Source organism: Sabethes cyaneus, chromosome 3 (assembly GCF_943734655.1).
Source record: "Sabethes cyaneus chromosome 3, idSabCyanKW18_F2, whole genome shotgun sequence".
NCBI classification, from domain to species: domain Eukaryota; kingdom Metazoa; phylum Arthropoda; class Insecta; order Diptera; family Culicidae; genus Sabethes; species Sabethes cyaneus.
The window spans coordinates 38,978,642-38,990,729 of record NC_071355.1 but is presented as its reverse complement, the minus strand read 5'-3'; the positions used below and the strand labels follow the sequence as shown (position 1 = coordinate 38,990,729).

Below are 12,088 nucleotides of genomic sequence, written 5' to 3'. Positions count from 1 at the left end.
GACAGACTTCGCAGCAAGCTGCTAGAGTACAGGGCAATTGCAGGGCCAGTTGCTACGATCCTCTTGACTCTAACAGCCCCTCCCAGCCGAGATTCGAACATACGACGATTGGCTTATTAGGCGAGCGTCATTTTTCATTTTATATTCAATCTATTTCCAATTTTTCGCAGTTTTTTTCCGGTCTTTTTCCAGTCATTTTCTTGTTGCTTTATAGTCTTTGTCCAGCCATTTTTCTTTTCACCAATTTTACCACTGCCATTTTCCAATCTGTTATTGGACTTTTCTCTATCTCTATTAGTCTTTTTATAGCCTTTCTCTAGTCTTTCCCAGTCTTTCTCCGTGTTTTTTTTTCAAATATTTCTTACGTTCTTTAGTCTTTAGCTAGTCTTTTTCTTGTCATTTTATTGTCTCTTTCTCGTCTTTATTCAGTCTTTTTACAGTTTTCTCGAATCTTTTTTCATTTTTTACAGTGTTTTTCTAATCTTTTTTCGGTTTTTCTGCAGTCGTTTTGGTATCATTTTCTAGTCTCCAGTATTTTCCAGTATTTTGCCTATATTTTTCTAGTCTTTTCCCAGTTTTCTTTTCAATCTTTTCTTCAATCTTGTTTCAATCTTTTGTAATCTTTCCCCATTCTTTTTTCAGATTTTTTTTTCAAACTTTTTCCTGCTTTTTCGGTTATTTTTAAATATTTTTCCAGTTTTTCCCCAGTCATTTTCCTATTTTTTCAGGCTGTTTTCAACCTTTTTCTAGTTTTTTTGCCATCTTTTTCTGGTCTTTTTACTGTTTTTTCTTGTCTTTTTCCATTTGTTTCCTTATCTCTTTTTACGATCTTTTTCTAATCTTTTACCAATTTTGTCACAATCTTTTTTCAGTCTTTTGTCAGTTTTTGCTCAGCCTTTTTCCAGTCTTTTCCCAATGTACTTCTAGTCTTTTTCTGGTCTTTTTCCAGTCTTTGTCCAGTTGTTTTTCTGTGTTTTTTATTCCTTTTCCAGTCCTTTTCGGTCAGACAGCATTCTGTGTGGTCTTTTTTTTCAGTTTTATCAAGTGATTTTCCTGTCTCTTTCGAGTCATTTTCCAGTCTGAGAATTTTTTTGTCTTTACAGTTTATTTACATTTACGTTCTTTTTTCGGTCATTTTCTTAGCCCTTTTCAGTTGTTTTTGTAGTCTATTCTCATTCTCTCGTCGGTGTTTTTCTGACATTTTTCATGTTTTCCCCAGTCTTTTCCTAGTCTTTTTCTAGTATCTTTTCAGTTTTTTCTGTCTTGTTACTGTTTCTTTCAGTCTTTTTTCAACCTTTTTTCAATTACACTTTGCTGTGTTTTTCTTGTCTTTTGCTGCCTCTTGCCAATTTTTTCCAGTCATTTACTTGGCTCTTCGAGTCTTTTACAAGTAATTTTACTGTGTTTTATCAGTTTTTTCCAATCGTCGTCAATTTTTTTCAATCTTTTACCAATTTTTTCTAGTCGTGTTTCAATATTTTTCTAATTTCTTTGCAGTTCTTTTCCGGTCTTTTTGCAGTACTTTTCTTATTTTTTGCAGTCTTCCAGTAATTTTCCTGTCTTATTCAGGTCCTTTTCTAATCTTTTTTTCAATCCATCCAGTCTTTCTCCTGTTTTTTTTTTCAATCAGTTTCTTGTATTTTTCCAGTTTTCTTCCGGTCTTTATCTAGTCTTTTTCCAGTATTTTCGAATGTTTTCCAATTTTTTTCCAGTCGTTTTCTATAGGCCAATTCTTCCAATTCATTTCTAGTCTTCGTCCAGTGTTTTTCCAGTCTCTTTCTAGTTCTTAAACAGTCAAATTTGTTTGTCTTTTTTCAGACTTTTCCAATCTATTTCCGATTTTTTCCGGTCTGTTTACAGTCTTTTTCCAATTGTTTTCCATGTTTTTAGTCTTTTTCTCGTTTTTTATCAATCTTTTTCCAATTTCATTGTAGTATTTTTCCCGTCAATAAAGACTGCATTCAAACAAATTCCATTGTTTGAATTTCCATTTCTGCTTCGTGCCAGAAGCGTTAACTCAACTCGTACACTTATTTTTCGAGTTTTTCAGGCTGTACAGACCACGGACAACATTATTAAAAAATTTAACTCATATCTTACAAACGATTTTTTGCACCCCGATTTTTCAAGCCGATTTCCAAGGGTGACAAAAACTTTAAAAACACAAAAATAAATAAAAAAAAAGGTAGGTAGTTAAAATAAAAGAGGAAAAAACTAACCGAACCAGAAAAACATTGCAAAATGAAATTCAAAAACTCAAAAAATACCAGATGGAAATCAGGAAAGGTATGAACCAAGACTAGAGAAAGACTGCAAAAAGGCTGGAAAAACTGCAAAAAGGCTGGAAAAAGATAGAAAGACTGGTAAAAGGCTGAAAAAAGACTGGAAAATATTGGAAAAATAATGGAAAAAGTACTAGCAATAGACCGGATAAAGACTGAAAAAGGATTAGAAAAAGGCCTGAGGAAAACGACTGGGAAAAGACCGGAAAAAAACTAAAAAAATACAGGAAAAGAGCTGGAAAAAGACTGGTAGAGATAATAACATAGCTGGAAAAAGTCTGCAAACGACAAGAAAAAGACTGCAAAAAACCGGGACCACAAGTTTTTTCCAGTCCTTTTCGGTCAGACAGCATTCGGTGTGGTCTTTTCTTCTAATTTTTTCAAGTAATTTTCCTGTCTCTTTTGAATCTTTTTCCAGTCTGAGAATTTTTCTGTCTTTTCACAGTTTATTTACATTTACATTCTTTTTGCTGTCATTTTCTTGGCCCTTTTCAGTCGTTTTTGTAGTCTATTCTCATTCTCTCGTCGGTGTTTTTCCGACGTTTTTCATGTTTTTTTCCAGTCCTTTCCTAGTTTTTTTTTCCAGTTTTCAGATTTGTTCTGTCTTGTCATTGTTTTTTCCAGTCTTTTTCCAATCTTTTTCCAATTACTTTCCTGTATTTTTCTTGTCTTTTGCTGCCTCTTTCCAATTTTTTCCAGTCATTTACTTGTCTCTTCCAGTCTTTTTCATGTCATTTTACTGGGTTTTATCAGTTTTTTCCAATCCTTTTTCCAGTTTTTTCCAATCTTTTTTCAATTTTTCTTCAGTCTTTTACAAATCTTTTTCTAGTCTTTTTAAAATATCTTTCTAATTTCTTTGCAGTTCTTTTCCGGTCTTTGTGCAGTCTTTTCCAGTAATTTTCCTGTAATTTTTATTTCCAATCATTTCCCTGTCCTTTTCAGCTCCTTTTCAAATCCTTTTTCCAATCCGTTAAGTTTTTCTCCTATCTTTTTCCAATCCATTTTCCAGTTTTCGTTCGCTCTTTATCTAGTCTTTTTTCAGTATTTTTGAGTTTTTTTTCGACCTTTTCCCAGTTGTTTTCTAGTCCGAGTCTTGTCTTTGCGCAGGGTTTTTTCCAGTCTATTTCTAGTCCTTAAACAGTCAAATTTTTGTCTTTCTGCCGACTTTTCCAATCTTCTTCCGGTCTTTTTATAGTCTTTTTCCATCTTTTCAGTCTTTTATCAATCTTTATCCAATTTCTCTGCAATGTTTTTCCCGTTTTTTTTGCAGTCTTTTTCTAGTCTTTTTTAGTCTTTTTCCAGTCATGTTCTTGTCTCTTCCTTGTCTTTTTCCAGTCATTTCCCTATTTTTTCTAATCTTTTTCCGATCTTTTTTAATTTTTTTTGCCTGTTTTCTTCCTATTTATATTTAGTTTATTTCTAGTATTTTTAAGTTTTTTGCGGTCTATTTCCAATTGTTTTCTTCAGGCCTTTTTCCGATCCTGTTAGGGGCCGTGCACTAATTACGTAAGGTATAATGGGGGGAGTGGGGGTTCCGCGAAATCTTACAAAATCTTATTTGGGGGGGAGGAGGGCTTAATCATTTCTTACGTAAGATTTTCACACACGAAAAAATTATGAAAAACTCACATTTTTAATAGCAACTCATGTTTTGTTACAAAAAATTTTAAATTGATGAGTTAAGTTGTGAAGTATCGAAATCTTTCATGCTGCAAGGAAATGCGTAGCAACCTGCTGAGTATTTTAGCCTTGCCCACTCAAGGAAACAGCAGTTGGGCTACTTGTTCCAGAGCCTCTGATGTCATCGGTTTATGCTATTATTCCAACATATTTCGTTGCAATTGCCTATCCAATCCCGCAAGGCAATCGCTATCCATTATGTTATCATGATTTTGTATAAAAGTAGCTTACTCAACTAATATATAGCTGTACCAATGGAACAAGTGCTTGATAAGCTACTATACAACAAAAATGTTTCTTGGGATGTATTGTTCTTCTGTTCCCAAAGATCTTGCTTGCCGCATGTGACCAGAGTGGGGTCAGTATTTTGCTTCAAAGGAAACCGCGGATGGTCATTACAGATCCGTACATTAGACGCAACGCAGTGCCAATTCCAACATAAGACCATGTCGCGTGTCATCTAGAAGAGGCAAAGAACTTCTTTGTACACTACTTGACGAGGACACGTGTTCAGATGATTTAGATTGGATCAATGCGAATTAAGTGAACGCTAGTGAGTTTCTGAGCATACACCAACATTTATTGACAACCTCAATGCTGAAATACGTTCTGTTCGTGAGTGGGCCATAAAGGGATTTACAACGGATAATTGATATTATTTGTTTTTTTATGAATATGTTTGAACTTTGGTTTTTATGAACTTTGTTGACTGTTTCAATATTCTTTCAATGTCTAGCTCTTTAAATAAATCTTGAATTTTGATGTTTCAAAAAATCTTACTAAGATTTTTTACGGGGGGGAGGGGGGATTGGCCAAAATCTTACAAAATCTTATATAGGGGGGAGGGGGGGTTCAAAAATGAGGAAAAAGGCCTTACGTAATTATTGCACGGCCCCTTATCATAATTATTTAGCCTTTGTCCAGTCCTTTCCCAGTGTTTTTTTTCAGTCTTTGTCTTTTCCTGAATTTTTTGCCGTTTTCTCCGGTCTTTTCCCAGTCGTTTTCTTCAGGCCTTTTTGAAATCCTTTTCCTGTCTTTGTCCGGTCTATTGCCAATATTTTTTCCACTATTTTTCCAATATTTTAGCCTTTTACCAGTCTGTTTCTAATCTTTTCCAGCGTTTCTCCAGTTTTTCCAGTCTTTTTGCAGTCATTTTCTAATCTTTCCTTTCCTAATTTCCATCCGGTATTTTTTCTGTTTTTGAATTTTATTTTGCAATGTTGTTCTGGTTCGGTTAGTTTTTTCCTCTTTTTTCCTAACGTTTTTAATTTTTTTTCGGTTTTCGCCACTTGTTCAAGTTTTAATTACACTTTTCAGATCGTTTGGCAGTCTTCCCTTGTATAATATTGTGTATGTTTTTATTAGACATTGTTCCTGTTTTTATAATTTATTTATTTATTTATTTATTTACTATTTGATAGGGCTTTCAACCGTTGGTTGGTTCGCCCCAACTGTTTTTATAAGTTTTATAGCCTTTTTGCCTTTTCTAGATCTAATCCAGTGTTTTATTCTTTTTCATAATATTTTCATATTTTAAGTCTTGTTCGAGTTTAATTTTATCTTTAGATCTTTTTACTGTTTCCAAGATGTTTCACTTTTTTCTTTCTTCCATAAATTTTTGCCTTTTCCACCTCAAAAAGCGTCCAACACAGCTCTAGCCATCCCAAGCCCCTACCTAGCGCCTCCACGTAGTCATACCTGGAAATACTTCAATTTGTATAATTGAGTAGCCAAGCTAGGAGGCGCGGGGTTGTGCGATTTTCAGTTCCTAACCTTACAAATGTAGTTTTAGGCAACCATTAAACCACACGACTTTATTTTCAAGTATTATATAATTTAAATTATCGAAGTGGAGCTATCGACTGTTTATGATTCCAAACTTTATGCTTTCGGCAGGACAGTCATACGGCAAAGCAAAACGACAGTTATTTATTCTATGCCCGACGTTATAATAACGTTATATAATTTAAACTAATATTTTTGGCAAACTAATCTATTTTCAGAGAGCGAAATAAGACGCTATATCCTTGGCCAATTGCAGCCTGGCTTCTGGTCTAAATGCCATTAGTTCATCCCTGAGGATCCGGAGTATCACTTAACCTTTATTAGCAAAAATACTCCCAAAACTGTAAATAAATCATTATCTATGTATATGGGAAGCGTTTGGTACGGAAGGTCCACGCTTTCTTCTTTCCCCTTGATTTCAAGGAGTTCACTGCAACTACCCAGATAACACAAAATCGTAATAGAAAGTTCACATTAAATCGTTTTCATGTCAATTTCACATTGGAATTGTATAATGATTAGAGTATGTCAAATCGAAGTGAACATTAAGTTGTTTTGCAGTCGTGCGTGTCCTCATATACAATTCATGACTGTGAATTATAAAGCAGTATAGACAATTGCAATATTTGATTATATTTTAATCATATATTCAGGAGTATTTAGTTGCGTGTTATAAAAACTACGCAAAATAGAATTACAAATAGTTGTCAAAATTTTCGCACGTATATCGCCTCCACTTTGGTACATATATGTTCTTATATGGCGTGAAATATAACTTTTTCGTTCAGATATGATTTCGTACATCTCAGTTGCAATCGAGATATACAAACCAAATGGTTTACTGGGTAGGTATTTTTTCTGGTTCCATTTGATTCCTTGGAATTCTCTCTGCGGTACATGCTGCGCCTGACCGTTGACAAGAAAAATAATTGATTCAAGTAATCGTCATTTTCCAGGATGCCTTCAAGAATTGGCTGCGTTAGTGTGAGATTAGATAGATTAGATGGCTGTGCCATCTTATACAAATTTTTTATTGCTTTTTATCTATTTTCTTTCACTTTTTCCAGTTTGTTTGTAGCCTTTTTTCAATCCTTTTCCAGTTTTATTACATTTTCCCATCCCTTTCCAATATTACTTTAGTGTTAACATACTGCAATTAGTTTATCTCACTCTCTTGCATTTTACTGTTTAGTTTCGCTCGCTTTACTTTTTTGTTTATCTCTTTCCTTTTTAAATATACTTCTTCATTCTTCGATCTCCTTTTTCTCTTAGTGCTGTCTTCGCTATTTTGTTCGTTTGTTAATCTCATTCATGCTTTAAATTTTTCTTTATTTAATGTACTGCCTTTTCTGTTCGTTTTCTCTATTTCTTCTGATTTTCAATCTTTCTCTGTTTGGCATCTCATCCAAATTTACTTTCCGTTTTTATAACATTTCTCACATTCATATAATGTCTTCATTATCTGCATCCTAATTATGTCCTCAGCATTCCTCCATTTGTCACAGCTCATTAATTGACCGAAGAGCTTCAGGACATCGGTCCACAAAAACAAGCCTGATTTATGCCCGCTAGAGCTTTTTCCCACCGTAAGATCACACCAGAAGCAGGATTAACGGGCCGTAAATCAGCGCACTTGGTGACAGCATTTGCCGTAGGTACCAACCGCCGACCTACCAACTGTTGGCTAACTCTCGTTGCCACGCCGCCATAAACGCAGACGGTAATGCTTGCTCAGAAATAAATGTACGAAACTAATTGATAAACCCGCAGAGGTCGGTGCACGTCGGCGCATTGCTGTAGCACTAAACAAGCAATTGCACAATTTTATGCTGAGAATGGAAGGAAGCAAGCAAGCAGAAAAATGAAAAAATAAACACATTATTAGCTTCAGCTTGTTGTGGCGGTGAACGGCTTTCCTCCTGAGATACCAATCTACTGCTGGCTGCTGCTGCTGCGGCTGCTGCGGCTTCTGTAATGCGCTCCGTCGGTGTTTTCTGGTTTGGCCTGGGCAAACTACTTCTCACGTGTCACGTGATAAAACAGCAAAAATGACAATTGACCGTAAAATACCACTCGTGCAATGAATCCGAATCATCTGTCGAAGTATTTCGATGGCTTGTCGGAATGTGCCGATAATTATGAAAGCGTTCAGTTGATATTTATCAGAGATGCGGGTTTAATTGTGCGATTCGAGCCAAGGAGAAACTGATGGAGGTTGATGTTTTTTCAGGACATTTAAAGGTAAACAGCTAATGAAGCAAGCAAAATTTAGAAGAAAAATAAACAAATTCGTTTTAGAGAAAGAGGAGTAAAATGTTTTTGAAAATAAAGTACTACAAGTATCAGGTTTTTAATTATAATTTTGAAGCAAAATCCCTACTTCAGTTTGAAAAACACGATCCGAATTTCATAGCAAAATATCAGATAAAACCATTTTATTGCTTATAACCTAGATGAAACAGGTCTAGGTATTTAAATTAGGTATCACACCGAACAAGTGCATAAAAATTTCAAATCTCTCGATTTTGTCTCATTACATCCATTGTACATAGATGTCGCCCTTGTGCACGTAATGGCATCTCAACAACTTTTTGCATTCATTCTATTATGGTGTATTTGGTATGAGCGGTGTTTGGTGTCATGTTCATCTAAAGGAGTTTTAAATAATAAGCAACCTGCCGCTACCGTTGGAGCACACACGTTAGCTGCAAGTAAACGTATGAAAAGGGCAAATAGAGATGGTCAGAATAAAAGAATTTTTTTTTAATCATATTTCACCTAGTAATATTGCAACAGCATTTCTTATACTATTATGTTCTAAACTTTAACCACAGAGAGCAGGTTAACAGACTCGAAGAAAGTAATCGATTTTTTGTGTGTAAAATTTGCCGGTGGCGTCCTCCAGAAACAGTTTGCCACACGCGTGAAAAAATATGCATGTACCTTTACCAATATTACTTTGTGCTAGAGTTACAAAGTAGCGATGGCAGCGACACCAAGTTTTAGTTTGCCACTGGTCTAGTTGCTGCTAGTCTGTTCTCTGTGCTTTAACCGTCATCTATAATTTACTTACTGACTTATCCTGGTGCGTTGTCCTTTAGGATTTCACCTGCACAACAATGTTCCGCCAATAAACTCGATCCATGGCGGTCCGTGTCTAATTTCTCGAATGTCTCACACTTTCCATGTCTTGCTCTAGTTGGTCTAACCAACAAGCATGCTGCGCATCTCTGTGTCTGATACCAACCGGATTCGAGGCGAAAACCATTTTCGCGGGGTTGGTGTCCGGTATTTTAACAACATGTACCACTCATTATATCCTTCCAGCTTTAGCAACTTCATCCTTTAGGTTCATCCATCTCCTTCATACCATCGTTCTCAGACACACCGCCAAAGACGGTCCTAAGCACTAGAGATGGTCGGGTATGAAAATTTGAATACCCGAACCCGACCCGTACCCGATTAGAAAAAAAAATAAAAACCCGTGCCCGACCCGAACCCGCAAGTTTATTTTTTTTGATACCCGAACCCGACCGCAACCCGTCGGGCACGGGTACGGGTCCGGATACCCGACAATCTTTAGTGTTAAACGAGGTCAATAGACCCGACCCGACCCGTACCCGGTTTCAAAACCAAACCCGTACCCGACCCGAACCCGCAAAATATTTTTTTTCAATACCCGAACCCGACCCGTACCCGGCGGGTACGGGTACGGGTGCGGGTTTCGGGTAAATTTTCCGCTACCCGACCATCTCTACTAAGCACACGACGTTCAAAAACGGCCAATACTTTCAAGTCCCCGTCGAGCATTGTCTACGCTTCGTGCCCGTAAAGGACTACCGGTCTTATTAGCGTTTTGTATATTGTACATTTGGTACAGCATTTGGTGGGCGAAGCTTACCAGCCCTTAGGGACTTGTGGAGTCCATATTACTAAATCGCTGATCTTCAAATAGTCTTTTCTCTAATTCCTGATAAGCTCATGAACTAGGTTACTTTTCGTATAACCTTTGTTATAGCGGACTAAAAAATGGACTATTTTCGGATGGCGTTGAAAGAAAATCTACCAAAGATAATTCAATGAAACAAATTTTTCTTTACTTTGGAATTTTGTTCCTTTACTTTGGACACCACATTTATTGTTCTTACAACATAACACAACACAACAACATGGCCGATGAAAAGATGGATACCGGAATGTTCTTCAGCTGTTTCGTGGCCTTGCCGATCAGCTGTTACTCCGTTGGGACCATGTAATTATAGAAATAGATCCTCCGTTGCAGGTTCGTCTAAAAATCCCCGTTGACCGCAAAAGAACTGTAGTTTGGACATTCCCTTCTCGCTTACCGTCAGCCACAGAAGAACCTTCTTAGGCAACTTGGTGTAGGAGATATATTCAGGGCCGACGCTAGCCGATTTGTCGCTCCACGCAAATTCTCAAAATTGCACTCCCAGAACAAACGAAAAGCAGCCGACGTTGCTGTCTGCAGACATTCTACTACCTACACACTCGCAAACGCACAGTCTCGTAGCGTCTTCCTGCATAACCACTCACGTGGAAACAACTCGTGAGTAGCCAGCTGCCCGTGAGGCCTAGCGGCATACTGAGACACAGATTTTGCATTACTTTTTGTTTTCTTCTTCATCCTACGGCCACGATTCTACACGCGGATGGGAGTGCGAGTCCTCGTGAGTGATCGGTATCAGTTGCTCACGTTGGAATAACGTGCGAGAGCGACGACCGAGGCTGTTAGTTAAATACACACTCGCGAAAGTCGTTGCAGTGCGTAAATAAACAAGAGCGGAGGTCCAAAAGGAATGCTTATGCCGGTGTGTTCATTAGAACAAGTACGCATGTGTGAGATAATTAGCAACACTGGTCACAGTGAACCGCCATTTCTTTTGAATAATTGTCGGTTTCTTGAGACCCATTATTAGAATGATAAACCTTTAAAAACGGAAAAGTTCGGTTCATATTTCCTGTTACTTCAGAAACTTCGTCCACATACCTTGCTACTTCATCGAAGATGAATCTGCTGATTGGAGATTCTGAAGAGATTCGTAAATCTGTCCCGAAAAATTTGTAAATAATTTAATATCATCAATGCCACTGTCCCACCACGTTTATCTGAGTGTTTTGATTGTTTTGTTGCAATAGAGAATACCATCACAAATAAAGGTAACTCCCCGTTATGATTCAAAATTTAGCGGTTTTTGAGTGCCTTGTCGGCTCTATGACTATGACATGATCTCCGACGGTAATTTGTGCCTGCAGCACTGCTTTACGGTTACTAACCACTAGTACTTCCGTCTTGTGGTGAGCCAGCTGGAGTTTTGCTCCCTGCATCCAATGTGCTATCATGTCTATGGTTTCAGTGGCCAGCATTTCCACCTCTTCCAACGATTCACCTGTGACCGTTAGTATTACGTCGTCTGCAAAGCCGACAATCTCGACACCTTTAGGTAGATTTAATGTCAACACGTCGTTGTACATTCCATTCCAAAGCGTTGGACCGAGGATGGAACCTTGAGGGACGCCCGCCGTGATCCTGATGGTCTTTCGTCCAACTGATGTGTCGTACCTAGTGTACGCGATTCTGAAAGTAGCATTAACGACTTCTCGGCCCTTTAGATTACTGTCCGGATAGCATCCACCGTGGACTTTCCTTTCCGGAAACCAAATCGTCAATCTGTTGAGAATTACCTTTTCCAGGAGTTTTCCTAGAGTATCCAGCAGGCATATAGGCCTACACGAAGCAGGATCGACCGGTGATTTACCTGGTTGAGGTAGCAGCACCAACTTCTGCGCCTTCCATCTGTCTGGAAAGTGGCTTTCGTCCAGGCATTTCTGCATGACCGACCTAAACATGTCCGGAAACGCCAAGATCGCCGTTTTCAAAGCAATGTCGGGGATTCCATTCATTCCGGGTGCTTTTCGCGTCTTCAATCCCTTTGCAACTATCACCAGTTCCTCATTGGTGATTATTCTTTCTGCGGCGTTGCTATCCTCTTGCCCACGATAGGGTGTCGGGGGCCAGGTCGTTGGGGCATGCTGCGGAAAGAGTCCCTCGATGATCACCTTCAGCTTGTTTGGCATGTTTCAGCGGGCATCGTGGGGCCTTTCAACTTTCTCATGGTGATGCGGTATGCGTCACCCCATGGGTTGGCATCGGCGTCTTGGCGCAGCTCCTGGAAACAGTTAGATTTGCACCGCTTGATCACCTGTTTCAGCGTAACCCTAACCACTCTGTAGACTTCTCTACGTTCCTCTCTTTCCGTCTCAGATCTTGCTCGATGTGCGCGTCTTCTGGCGCTGAGACATCTAGCTCTAAGTTCGCTTAG

At 38.2% G+C, this 12,088-nt stretch overlaps 1 protein-coding gene across 1 annotated transcript in view; it reads right to left on the bottom strand.

Annotated features, from left to right (window-relative positions):
• The window catches only part of LOC128739484 (endothelin-converting enzyme homolog), a 78,072-nt gene extending 66,229 nt beyond the window's left edge, over positions 1-11,843 (bottom strand). Inside the window, exon 1 of the mRNA XM_053834978.1 lies at positions 11,043-11,843. Coding sequence (XP_053690953.1) covers positions 11,043-11,843 — 801 coding nt within the window. The remainder of the gene's footprint in view (positions 1-11,042) is intronic.
• Positions 11,844-12,088: the final 245 nt, after the last annotated feature.